Below are 14,171 nucleotides of genomic sequence, written 5' to 3'. Positions count from 1 at the left end.
AGTCTTGGTTAGGAATTGAATGCTTATATATATATACAGTGCAACACTTAGCAAATGCATAATTATACTGTAGCATAATGAAGAAAATTTATTTCTTTACTTGAAAAAAAAATAATACATGTCATTTTTTTAAAGCCTTAAAGAGATGTTTAAATGTGGCAAAGAGAAAACCAATAGAGAAATCGCTTCAGCAAAAGTCATTATGGACGAATACAAAAAACTTGGTCCTGTGAGGTATGGCTTAAAAAATATATATTTATGTCATTTACTGTTTCGTAAAATATAATGTGTATGAGGCACCAAAATTACTAAATAAAGAACATGTTGTTTTTTTCCAGCTATCAAGAAATTATGACATTCATCCTATTTCTTTTAATGGCTCTGCTGTGGTTCACTAGGGACCCTGGATTTATACCTGGGTGGTCTGCATTATTTCCTCAGTAAGTATTGTTGTATTCTACATGTTAGGTTTTCCTGTTATCATACAGAGGGATTCTAAGAGCATTGGGACTATGGAAATCACTTCCATATGATGTTGTGACAGTTTAAATATTGTACATGCTGCAGAAGGGCAGTGATGCGTTTCTTTAAAAAACATACCACATGTTATGAAATATGAATTATGAACGTAATGAAATAAATTTTGTTTGATGGAACATTGATCTAAGGTTTTATTTAGACTACCATATTTAGACTTCAGAAGGATTTTTTTAAGCCTACTATGTGTTTATTGTCATTTGCTTAATGGGTTTATTGCCTTCTTTTGAACAACACTATTAACAGCTTGCTGGTCTTGAGCATTTAAGTGTGTGTTAACACTATGCCAAGACACAATTTAATGTGATAATCACTGCCCATCAATCTAATGCCATTTCCAAAAGATTTGAGGGGCAAAGGTGTTCGGTGCTATGAAATAGCTCAAAAAAATTAAATTCATGGAAAAATTACAAGCCTTTTATTTAAAATAAGTATTAAAAAAACACATTAAAAGTCATATATAGATAATGTTAAAATGATACACGTTTCAAGTCTCAAACTTGGCTGTTGCTCAGTCAACTAAGTCAAACGTGTATCATTTTAACATTATCTATATATAACTTTTAATGTGTGTTTTTTAATAATTATTTTAAATAAAAGGCTTGTAATTTTTCCATGAATTCGAACACCCAAAGGGAATTTCTGGAACTATTTCATAGCACCGAACGCCTTTGCCCGTTTTACAGACCCATTGTTTCACTTTGGGTTATCCGAGGCTGCCCCATGGATTAAAAGCCCTTTGTTGTAAAACTATAAAAAGTGGTTGTGGCTTGGAACACAACTGAAGAAGGTGAGTGCAATACTATACAAATATACAATACTATACAAGTGGATAAATAGAAATCACTGCACAATAGCAGCGCTTTTCAGTTTTTTTATGTTGCTAAATACCCCAAAGATTGTATGGCAATATTTTTTCTGTGTATGAGGTTATTGACAATTGTAAAAAATTCAAGACAGTTAACTATCTTCCAGCATAATGTCTAGAGAAATTGAAAAACATCCAAGCCACTGCATGTTTTGTTTGGAAGTGATGTCAGTAAGGAAAACTTGCTCCTTCCAAAAATCCCCAAGACTTCTAGAACAATTGGACCAACTTAGTAAGACCAAGAGGTCAGGGACCAAAAGTGTGAAAGTCTAATTTCCATTGCTGTGTAGTAGAAACCACAAAGTTTTCATGCCTAAAATGCTAGAAGAAAGGTGTACATGGCATGATACATAGCCCCAAATCGTTTTGACAAACAAAAGAAAAATGAAAGTGTTATGAGCATAATGCACAGTGCTGCATTTGCTACAATTAGTCAACTGTAACCTCATTTATCTAAAAGTTACAGTGCCAAGGACAAGTTATGGTAGGTCACACCAGCAAATCTACAACAGCTTCCATGTATGTATGCACAGGCTGCTGTGGTGCATAAACAGATGCCCATAAACCTCAATGAACTGAAAGGTTTTTAAAGCCAAGATTCCTGAAAAATACTGCAAGCAAGGATTTATTGCAAGTTCACAGAACTTCTACTGGTGTCCATTATGAAAGAATAACTAACACCAAATACTGATGGTAGATAGAAGCCATTCCGTTTATAATCAGTTCCTATAGACCATGTATGGAAGTTTCCCTTCTTTCAAGTGTCTGTTATTTATATGAAATAAAAAGCATGGCATTCCACATTATTTTTTACATGATAAATATAGGAAAAATGGCGACCGATGGCACTAACAGTGGTTTGTAAATTATCCATATTGTCTTTATTTCCAGATACAAGGGTTATGCTACAGATTCAACAGCTGCTTTGCTTTTGGGACTCCTTTTCTTCATTGTCCCTGCATATCCATGGAAAAGAAAATCTGCTGGCAAAATCAGTTGAGTATTGTCTAAAAATTTTGTCTAAAAGCAAGCTAATGACTAAACACGTTTTTCTTCTAATTGTTGGCTATCATTCACAACTGCTTTGGCCAATGGGGCTCTATAGGGCTTGTGGTTATTATCCTTTCTAAAGGAAGCTTATGGTGAGAAAAGCTCATTGGGGTACAGAGCAATGTTAGAGAGTGTAGGTTATTGCACTCAAAACTTCGTAGAGCTTCCTAAGTACAAAAAAATGTACCTTCAGCATACTGCACATATAAATACATACCTGAAATTTATATACTAGACACATAAATAGGTGCCTGTAATATAGGGAAGTTATGGTAAGGCTGCGTTTTGAAATGCAATGCAGATGCAACGAGTGGCTGGGGCCAATTTCCTTTGTGTTTCAGTAGAAATACATGTGATCTGTAGCAAGCATCTGATAGATTGCATTGCTTACATATAGAACACCAGGTGCAAGACTTTCTATTGACATGCATAGGTGATCAGCCCGAGCCACTTCCCGTTTCGTTTGGATTCTGGCAGATTATGTGAATATAGCCTTAGTTTACCCCAACTTTTGTGGTGTCCTGCACTAAATTTAGTTTTCTATAACAGTGTGCACTATTTTTCCCATTTTAAATAACGATTGGGTAACAGAAGTGAACTGGCTTATATGAAAGTCAATGGCAGAGGATGGTAATGAAATAACAGTGCACAGCCTCCCCTCATTGTTGTGCCCTCTAGAATGAGCTACCCTGCTGAGACCTGCCACACTGTTTCTATACAACAGAAGTGGGGAGGCAGCTGCCTCTCTGCCCAACACAACTGTAAATTTAACAATTGGTTCACACGCGTTAGGTTTAACATGGGGGTGCATATCTGATTTCAGTGGGCCCCAACCCACCACGTGCCTCAACTATCCCAAGAAACGGAAATTCACCTGTAGGAACTGGGTCTATGCAGTTTTTACATTTCCTCAGTAATTGTTTCTGGGAATGTATAAGTTATACCATATGGTATATAGACACATAGCATGCACATAGAGTATACAGACACAGTCACTACCATATACTGTATTCCCTCATGCACATACAATCTCCATATAATCACATATCGCTTATCACATTAACAAGCAGAGAAAGCTCCAGCTGTGTATAAAGTCTCTAAACTGCTTCCCCCACCATGCTCTAGCTTCAGATATACAGTTAGACTTGCTTATTTACAAGTAGCGGAGGAGCAGCCATTATTACCCACATTGCAGGAGCTGACTGCAGTGCAGTCAGGGAGAGGGGCAGGGCCAGAGGTGCAGTCAGAGATATGCAACTTCCTGAAGATTGTCAGGTCTCTCAGCACTGACTGTGCACAAACTGCAGTGGGCACTGTACTGGACTCCTACCGCGCACGGTCATGTGTAAAGGGTGTGGGCAGCAGGGTTATTATGCTAGGCGATCTATTACCCTTGCTTCGCGTTGTCCCAGCCCTGTTTATACACATATACCTACAGCATATACACATAATATACACACTCATACAGTATATAACATCATATACAAACACATATAGCATATAAACATCATATTATTACATATACAGTATTAGCACACCATAGACACACACATATATATATATGTATATACATATATATATTTATATATATATATATATATATATACAAAAATGCAGCATATTCCTGTATACACCATATTCACACATATAGCTTATACACATCACATATACACAAATATGGAGCATACACACATGTTTACACACACATACAAAGCATATATACTTCTATACATTTATAAAATCATACACACATATGTATATGTATATACTTGTCTTGGGGCCTAGAAGCTGAAGACTAAATGAGGAAAGTAGACAGCAGAAAGCTGGAGATGAGAGACTTTAGTTATGCTGTCCCCTCCGCCTCCACCTACATTTCTTGTCTGAGGTTGTTTATATAATGGTGCAGATCTTCCATTCTTTAGTGTGTCAGGTTGGGTGACCAGGCCCCCTGATACTGTAGACCCCATAAAAGCTGCTATGGCTGCTCCCCTTTAAGGTATGTCCCTGTTCCCCATACTGTCCATTTTCTTTGTGTGATATTTTTTTTATTAAATATTCTTTTATTTATTCATGGTAATTACCGTAAATAAAATATGAATGTGTTACTTTTTCTTCAAACCTGGTATATTGTGTGGCAAACAATTGACGGTCCAGCCAAGGTCCACGGTCTAAAAATGTTTTTCTTTATTGAAGCATATATAGCAATAACAAATCCACTCAGAAAGACGGTGATCGCCTACGCGTTTCAGACAGATTACCTGTCCTTAGTCATGGCAGCCATGACTAAGGACAGGTAATCTGTCTGAAACGCGTAGGCGATCACCGTCTTTCTGAGTGGATTTGTTATTGCTATATATGCTTCAATAAAGAAAAACATTTTTAGACCGTGGACCTTGGCTGGACCGTCAATTGTTTGCCACATATTCTCCTACCCCAGCAGAGGGTTGGCCCGTGCCGGGTCCGGTCGTGTAGTGGAGGTGAGCTGGCATCTTTCTTTCTATACGATGCTGGTATATTGTGTACTTTGCTAAATCTTTCATGGCATTGATTTAAAGATTTATGGTTATAAGTATATAATCAATTTCACTATCTATGCAGGTAAAATATTAGTTGTAAACAGAAGTACAAAACCTTGTTTCAGAAATAGATTTGGAATTTATTTTACATCTTAGATTCATAGAAACACTACAAAACACTGTTGCAAAGATAAGATAATTATATAAAAAGAAAACTTTGAATTTTAAGCTAGTCTTTTTTACTTTTGTCATAGATTCCTTTGATTATGCACCATTGATAACTTGGAAGGAATTTCAAGCTTGTATGCCTTGGGATATTGGAATTCTTGTTGGTGGTGGTTTCGCTCTGGCTGAAGGATGTGAGGTAACAAAAATTTCCCTTTAGCCACACCATCACAAAATAGACATCCACAGCATAAACCCACACCCATTATGAATGGCCCCAATTGTAAGGAATAGTTGATTAATTGCGTTCAATACTCAGCAATGATACTAGTTATTGGCTTCCACAGTAACATGTCATCACAGAATCTCATCATTGGCAGCCTGTAAACATAGGCTTTTAGAATACCTGTTCTTGATATGTAGATTATTTACGGATATTTAAGGATGCAGCCACTTTCTGTCGTGGAATTACAGTTTTTTAATTCCATTGCTATTATATATTTCCCCCCTTACCAAGCCTGATCTCTGCAAAACAAAAGGTACTTCCAAATGGCACCAATTCATTTTTTATGCAATCCACTAGGAGCTGAAAAATAAATCCCAAAAATGTTTATTTGGTTCATGGAGATAACAAATTTCTATTGTTTTGTTATGTTTTAATACAATAAAAAATTAACATTTTCCATTAAAAAGATTGATACCTGTAACTTATATTTCGAGTGGCAAAATGTAAGAAAAAAAATGATTTGGACTTTTTTTTACATTACTGTATAGGAATTGTATTGGAAAACGATATTAATATTTTGATAGACATGGCATTTTGGGATGCAGTGATGCCTAACATGTTATGATTTCATCTCTTTATGCACATTCTAGGGGAAGGGGTTGATTTTTTTATACCCCCTTTTTTTTTAGCTCCACCACAGGGTGATTTCTAATAGGATTCTACTACATTGCTAATTTGCTGCTTGATAATTACAAGGATTAAAGGATTTTTGGTTTTTGGAGTGCCTTGGCTTGCCTTAAGGGAGTAACAAATTATGTAAAGATAAAAGACTAAAAAAACATAATTTAGGGATAATGTAAAAAAATATATTTAAGTAAAAGGCTATATATTTTAAAATGTTACATACCAAAAATCATTCAATTTGTTTTTATCACCTATAAACAGTTTGACATAATTTATAAACAGTATGTGTGATATTTTCAGGTCTCTGGATTGTCACAGTGGATAGGAAACAAGATGACTCCACTTGGCTCACTCCCTATATGGCTTATTGTGCTCATTGCATGTCTAATTGTGACTTCAGTGACTGAAGTAGCCAGCAATCCTGCCACAATCACAATATTCCTACCTATATTAGCACCACTGGTAAGTATCTCAACATATATTACAACATCAAAACCAATATTAAAACAAACATGAAATATATTTATACTTACTTTATCTAAAATAGTTCCTTACATTTTGTTGTTATGTTTTACACAGGCTGAAGCTATCTCTGTAAATCCACTCTATATACTCATTCCCACAACTCTATGCACCTCGTTTGCCTTCCTTCTTCCGGTAGCAAATCCACCAAATGCTATTGTATTTTCTTATGGTCATCTACAGGTCATGGACATGGTAAGTATATATACTACTTTAGTGTTTGTCATGTATTGTATATTGAAGCATCTAAATTATATCAGTACTAGTGAAATGTTGTTAGTAAAGGGTTTTTTCCAGTTGCCATTATTATCTTACAAAATGACTAATATAGATTTTGTTTATTTCAATATAAGTAAAAATATTATAGGGATCTATCATGTCCGTTTCCTGGTGCAGGGTATAGTTAGTGCACAGGTGCAGGGCAGGAATGTCCCGTACCGGCTCACTCCGTTGCATAACATGGCCCCCTTCACGCTCTTCCATGCCCATTTGGTGTGGAGGTGATGTAAAGGAGAAAAATAGAATCCCCCATTATGTACTAGACCTTTTAAAAGTTAACAACATAACCATATACTAAAATAAATGGTTGTTGTGGATTTGTAGTAGTTTGTAGTACACACTTTTAACATAACAGGATGAATACCATTAAAAAGCAGTCATATACTCATGGTCATATCGAAATTGTACATGTAGAAGCAGCCAAAAGTATACATATACATATAATGGAAAATAATCATGTTTGCTCATTTGTGTTACAAAATACAATTTTAAAAATTGTTACAAGGGATTAGTATACAGTATTAACAGTTTTTTTTTGTTTTTATTTTAGGTAAAAGCTGGTTTGGGCATCAACATTTTAGGAGTCATTGTAGTAATGCTTTGTATATCAACATGGGCAATTCCAATGTTCAGTCTTGATGTTTATCCATCCTGGGCACCTAGCATTGCTACTACAAATAGCACAGCTCTGGTTACAACAGCTTTCACTTCAGCAATGTGAAATTTAAGGTTATTATAATGCACTGGTTATCTTAATAATATGTGGCTATAAGAGCATCTTAGAGACTTGAGAGTCCCATCATTCATTCTAATCTAGAAAATGAAATCAAGTCATTAATATTGGAAGCCTGCAGGCTGACCGGACATTGGAAATTACAAGGATTTTGTTCCAAGACATTACTTCTTAATGAAATATTGCATGTGTTTGCAACATTATACTTTATACAATATGCGTGTAACCTTTGTATTTGTATAAAACAAGCATCAGGCTCCACACTTATTGGAAAAATATGTTTTCTTAAACGGACGGATCATCCATGTTATTAACGTGAAGCAAGAGAGAGTCAATGAGAGTCACCTAGATTGGACAAATCTAAGTCTGGACCCAAACAACCTTAAGACCTGAAAAAATCAATCAGTAAAATATAAGGATGCACATATCCACTATAATGTCATAAATTATAATGATGCTCATACACAAGAAATGATTGTATTTTGTTAGAAAGATTGGGCATCTGAAATTTGATGTTCCTTATGATTTTTCCCTAAGGGAAATTAAATATTAACCTTTTTCCATACAACAAAGTTGAGCAGGAACAATATCACCCCAAATTTCTGGTTCAGGGGGCCTATAGTAAACATCAGGCACCCAAACATATTGAGGGAAATTTATGAACGTGTCAGTGAATAGACCAGTGGAGACTAGACTACACAGTTGTATTCTGCGCCAGAATCTTTCTGGATGATGTATATGGAATAGTTTACGGCTGGGGAGTTGTATTGTAGACCTGCTATTAGTTAGTCTAGTTTCCAACTGAATTTTCTGGTGCACAGACTAAGCCATGCCACCTTTCACCAAGTCATGACCTTTTTCAGGCTTTCAGAAAACCATTTCATGTGCAAATGACTCCTGAATTCTGGCAAGAACAGATTAATCATTTTCTCCCACTGTATCTTAGAAGTTTGGACAGCGGGCAACTTGTTGAGCTATATTTCAACTTCTTCAAGTATATTTAAAAAGTGTTTTACTTCAAAAAGAAAATATAATTTACAATGTATATATATGTACATAAAGAAATATTGTATGGTATTTTATCATAAATCATGTAAAATGTAGTGTAAATAGAAATGTTGTGTTTCAAAGCATTCAAGACAAGAGTAAGAAATAATAATAGTATTTAAAATTTAATATTTAGAAATGTGAAAAAGTTAATATCCGCAAACGCCTCTTGCATCCACAAACAATGATTCTTCAAAAACGTGGGTGGTAATGTCTACAGAAGAAGCAGAACTGGAGGCCATTATGACATTATGCAATAAAAATAATCTATGTACAATCCTTTATCATAAAGTATATCTTTGTGCAAGAATGGCTGAATACTTGTGTATGTATTAGTATAGAGTATACTTTACATTCACATAGTGAACTTTTCTACGCTATGTTGATTACATACTCTAAGTACCTATGATTTAATTATAGTAAAAAACATGTGATTTCTTTTGTCTGTGATGTGTACAGGCAGGAATCAAATGTAAAGTTATTGTGGCAGATTTGAATAACTTTATAAATGAGGCATTAATAACTTTTTTCTATACAAGAGAAATATTGGGGTTTGTTGGGAACATTTAGATTTTTGGTACATCCAGCTATATTATTGGTGTATGAATATAATGTTCATGGTGGGAACACAGGAAGAAAATGAGTTATTAGATCTTAATATAGGCAGTCCCCGATTTAAAGACACCTGATTTACAGACACCTAGTTAAAGACAGACTGCTGTCACTTCTGGTGAAGTTCTCTGGACGATGCTAATGCACTGAACTTTAGCCCCAGGCTACAATGATCATCTGTATGGAATCTGCAATTAAGCTTGTTTTTGTTATTGCTATTATTAAGTATTAGCTAATACAGGTGGTCCCCTACTTAAGAACACCCAACATACATACGACCCCTAGTTACAAATGGAACTCTGGATATTGGTAATTTGCTGTTCTTTAGTCTTAGCCTACAATGATCAGCTATAACAGTTATCACAGGTGTCTGTAATGAAGCTTTATTGTTAATCCTGGTTCTGATGACAACCCAACATTTTTTAAATCCAATTGTCACAGAGACCAAAACATTTTTTTGCTGGGGCTATAGTTGTAAAATATACAGTTCCGAATTACATACAAATTCAACTTAAGAGCAAACCTACAGAACCTATCTTGTGCGCAACCACCGGGACTGCCTGTATGCGAAATTCAGTTTGTTTGAGGAAATTGTATGTTTACTTATTTTTTGGGGATATTCAGGATACTGGTTTAAAGCAGCTCATATCAATTAAATTCATGTCTATTTCTTCTATGGACAATTTCTAGCAATGTTATGTACTAGATATATTTTAAATGATGTTAAGATTTTTTTTGTATTGACTGCAATTTGTGATTTTATAGTTCACATAACAGTACAAACTATTAAATTATTTATTAATTATAAATTATTTTACACAATATTGTATTTCTTTTTTATTTAGTTCTGCTGGATTTAACATTAGAGAGTATAAGGATCCTGTTGGTATAGTGGTCCCTCTAACTTTTGTAAAAAAACTTGTCCAAAGTTTAGTCAAATGGGCAGCTGATGTTAGCTTCACTATTTGGAAAAAAGTATCATTAATCAATTTGCCTCTTCCAATTTGAAATTTGTACCCTCCAATGCGGTCCACTATGAGATTTTGTGGGGGGTTTTAAGGATTTTATCCTGATGCTAAAAACATTTTATATTTTATGAAATACTAGTTGTCAGTGAAATGACTAGGGATGTATATGCCCATGACCTTCAATAATCTAAAAACTCCATAGCCTATTAAACTTTCTATATATCGAGAGAAGTATAGTGTATATCATCTGACATACTGTACATTTGGAACAGTACATCCTTTTACTATACAGAATCTGTGTGTAAAAGGATGTGAGGAGGAATAGGTAGACACATGGTTTGGAGTTGTCAGAAGTTATTGGAAGGGCATATATCAATATTTAACAATAAATCTAAATTCCCAGATCCCAGACATATCTCTGTCAGAACCCTCGTCGCTCTGTCACACTTAAGGAGCAGGCGGCCATGCATGACTGTTCTGCTCCATAAATCTCTTTGGAGCTGACAGAAATTGCCGAGCACCACTCCATTAGTCTGACAGAGGGACGAGAGGTCTGACGGACCCCTTGTTTTCGTGATCTGTAGGGGTCAGAGCACTGAGATCCCCACTGATTATCAAGTTAAGTCTTATCCCATGGAAAGGGCCTAACTTTCATTCGTGGGAAAACCCCTTTGAGTACTATCATGAGGATGAAAAAGTTAATTAGAAATGCTAGGTAGGTAGACGGCTAATAGTTTGTGCAATTCACACAGGTTGTTCAAGAAAATCTTCCATCAAAAAGTAGCAAGATTCACCAGGGCCACTGAATCATAGATCCAGGCACTGTGGTAATCTTGTTATATTTGTTATCTATAGCTTCCTTCCTTCTAAAATAAACATTTACAATTATGCTAATGAGCCTGGGAATTGAACAGTTGCTATCAGAGCATCGCTGGTTCAAGTTCAAGTATGGAAAAGTGAAAAAAATGTAAAAACACAAAAGTTTACACATTAGAAAAATTTTTTAAAAATACTTAAAAATATAAGCCCCAAAAATGTCACTTTCCCATAAAAACACTTATTAAAGTATAAAAAACACAAAAAAACAAAAAAAACCCCAAATATTTGGTATTACCGTGTCCATAACAATCTGTATAATAAAACAGAATCATTACTGGACCCGTACGGTAAATACCGGAGAAGGAAATGCAAAAAACGTTCTGAAAAAAGATAATGTTTAATTACCATATATACTCAAGTATAAGCCGACCCGAGTATAAGCCGAGACCCCTAATTTTACCACCAAAAACTGGGAAAAACTACTGACTCGAGTATAAGCCGAGGGTGGGAAATGCATTGGTCAACCCCCCCAATAGTATACAGCCTGCCAGCCCCCAGTAGTATACAGCCTGCCAGCCCCCAGTAGTATACAGCCTGCCAGCCCCCAGAAGAATACAGCCTGCCAGCCCCCATGTAGTATTTAGCAGCCCCTAGCAGTATACAGCAAGCCCCTAGTACTATACATCAGCCACCAGTAGTATGCAGCAGTCCCTAGTAGTATAAAGCAAGCCCCTAGTAGTATACAGCAAGCCCCTAGTAGTATACAGCTTGCCCCCAGTAGTATACAGCAAGCCCCTAGTAGTATACAGCAAGCCCCTAGTAGTATACAGCAGCCTCTAGTAGTATACAGCAAGCCCCTAGTAGTATAAAGCAGCCCCTAGTAGTATACAGCAAGCCCCTAGTAGTATACAGCAAGCCCCTAGTAGTATACAGCAGCCTGCCCCCACGGACCTTAAAAAAATAAACTTAAATACTCACCCTCCGATGTCAGCGCGGCTCCCCGATGTCGGCACGGCTTACCGATGTCCCCGATGTCAGCGCACCCCGTCTTCTTTCTTCTCCGCGGCTCCTCTTCTTTCTTCCGCCATGCACGCGGCCATGTTTTCTTCTAGCATGCGCATACTATGACGCGGCCGCTGCTGACGTCATAGTATGCGCGGCCATGAAGAATACATGGCCGTGTCCATGCCGGAAGAAAGAAGAGAGAAGAGGAGCTGCGGAGAAGAAAGAAGACGGGCGCGCTGACTCGGGGACATCGGTAAGCCGCGCCGACATCGGGGAGCCGCGCTGACATCGGAGGGTGAGTATTTGAGTTTATTTTTTTTAACTGGGTAATTTTTTTTCCACAATAGACTCGTGTATAAGCCGAGGGGACGTTTTTCAGCACATTTTTTGTGCTGAAAAACTCGGCTTATACACGAGTATATACGGTAATACCTTTAAAAATAATGCTCTAAAAAGTGATAAAAATTCTGCACTCTAAAATAAGCCCACTAAAAAGAACAACTCTTTTCACAAAAAAGAAGCCCCTACCCAGATTTGTCAGCCAAAAAATAAAAACGTTATGCATATGAAAAGATGGTGATGCTAAAATGTACAAGATTTTCTCCAAATTAGTATATTCAGTAAAATTGAATAAAATACGCAAAACCCCCACATATTTGGTATCGCTGCATCCGTAACAATCTGCATAATAAAACAGAATCCTTATAAGTGAACCCCGTAAAAAAAATGCTCCAAAAAAAGGATAATTTTTAATTAATACCCTATAAAAAATGCTCTAAAAAGTGATTAAAAATGTTATGCACTCTAAAATAAGAACACTAAAAGGAACAATTCTTCTTGCAAAAAATAAGTCCTTAACCAGATTTGTAAGGTAAAAAATAAAAAGTTGTGCATATGAAAGACGGTGATGCTAAAATGAACAACATTTTCGCCAAATTACTTTTTATTTTCCGTAAAAATGGGAAAAAAATTTAAAATCTATATAAATGAGGTATTTTTGCAATCGTGGCGACCCATAGAATAAAAATAACATACTTTTTTTATGGTATGGTAAACAGCCAAAAAAAAACACTAAAAATCTTCCTAAAAATTGACGATTTTCATTTAATAAATCTCACCAATTAGCTATAGATGCCCCAAAATTACGTACCAGAAAAGTACATATCGTGTCGCAAAAAAAATAAGCCCCTATAGAAAAAAAATAATAGCCTGTACAATTTGACAATGTAAATCTGCTCTGGATGGCGCCCATACAGCAGGATACCACCACATATAGAGTATCGGTGTACTGGGGAGATATTGGGAGATATCAAACTTTGTGGAGCCTTTTTCATTTAATCCATTACAAATGTTTAATTTTCCTCCCAAAATGAATGTATTGTGAAAAAATATTACAATTTGTAGACTGCACCTCCATTTTGTTTAAACGTCTAGCTATTATTTAGGCCTCTCAGTGTCAATTAGAAGTTGAGCAGGTCCATCTAAATACGGGTTTTGGTGATTTTCCCAAAAATTTGAAAAATGGTACCTAAATTCTGAGCCTCATAACATTCTAGTAAAATATGTGTTATCTTAAAAACCATGGCAACATAAAGCAGACATTTGGGAAATGTAAGTTATCAATTTATTTGGGTGCTATGACTATCTGCATCAAAAGTAGAATTTTTCGCAATTTTTGCCAAATTTAGTTATTTTCATAACTAAACACAAAAGATATCCAAATTTTTATTTATTTATTTTATTTATTTATACTAATTTGAAGTACAATGTGTCATTCCAGAGAGATGTTTTCCTCTTTCTATGAGTAGGTAACCGTCCTAGGATTTAAACCAGTATCATGCATTACCACAAAAGGGTGGGTGGTATGTCAGTCCCTCGCTGATAAAGTTAGCACAGCTGACCACCTTAAACGCTGGCCCTGCTGCCCCACCCCCCATGGATTACCTTGGAATTTGCCCACCTTAGAACCTCTACACTACCTTCTGCATTCTGGGACATGGGCCCCTTTCCCCCCTACCTGTGTGCCCAGCAGCACATACCGTACTTTTTATCCCCTGAAACTTTGGTGCTGTCTCCGCTTCACCTACTCACTTGCCAATTACCCCTCCAAGCTCCTACATATTATCCCACATAAGGACTT

General features: G+C 36.1%; 1 protein-coding gene across 4 annotated transcripts in view; it reads left to right on the top strand.

Moving 5' to 3' along the window:
• SLC13A1 (solute carrier family 13 member 1) overlaps positions 1-7,721 on the top strand; it is a 40,233-nt gene extending 32,512 nt beyond the window's left edge. For all 4 annotated transcript variants that reach the window (XM_072147012.1, XM_072147014.1, XM_072147013.1 and 1 more), the window contains 7 exons: positions 136-234; positions 339-440; positions 2,297-2,400; positions 5,226-5,335; positions 6,347-6,508; positions 6,626-6,763; positions 7,398-7,721. In XM_072147012.1, coding sequence (XP_072003113.1) covers positions 136-234; positions 339-440; positions 2,297-2,400; positions 5,226-5,335; positions 6,347-6,508; positions 6,626-6,763; positions 7,398-7,568 — 886 coding nt within the window. In that variant the 3' untranslated portion in view covers positions 7,569-7,721. The remainder of the gene's footprint in view (positions 1-135; positions 235-338; positions 441-2,296; positions 2,401-5,225; positions 5,336-6,346; positions 6,509-6,625; positions 6,764-7,397) is intronic.
• The last annotated feature ends 6,450 nt before the right edge of the window (positions 7,722-14,171 follow it).

The sequence above is a fragment of the Engystomops pustulosus genome, chromosome 4, assembly GCF_040894005.1.
Source record: "Engystomops pustulosus chromosome 4, aEngPut4.maternal, whole genome shotgun sequence".
NCBI lineage: Eukaryota > Metazoa > Chordata > Amphibia > Anura > Leptodactylidae > Engystomops > Engystomops pustulosus.
This window is presented reverse-complemented; position numbering and strand designations above follow the sequence as displayed.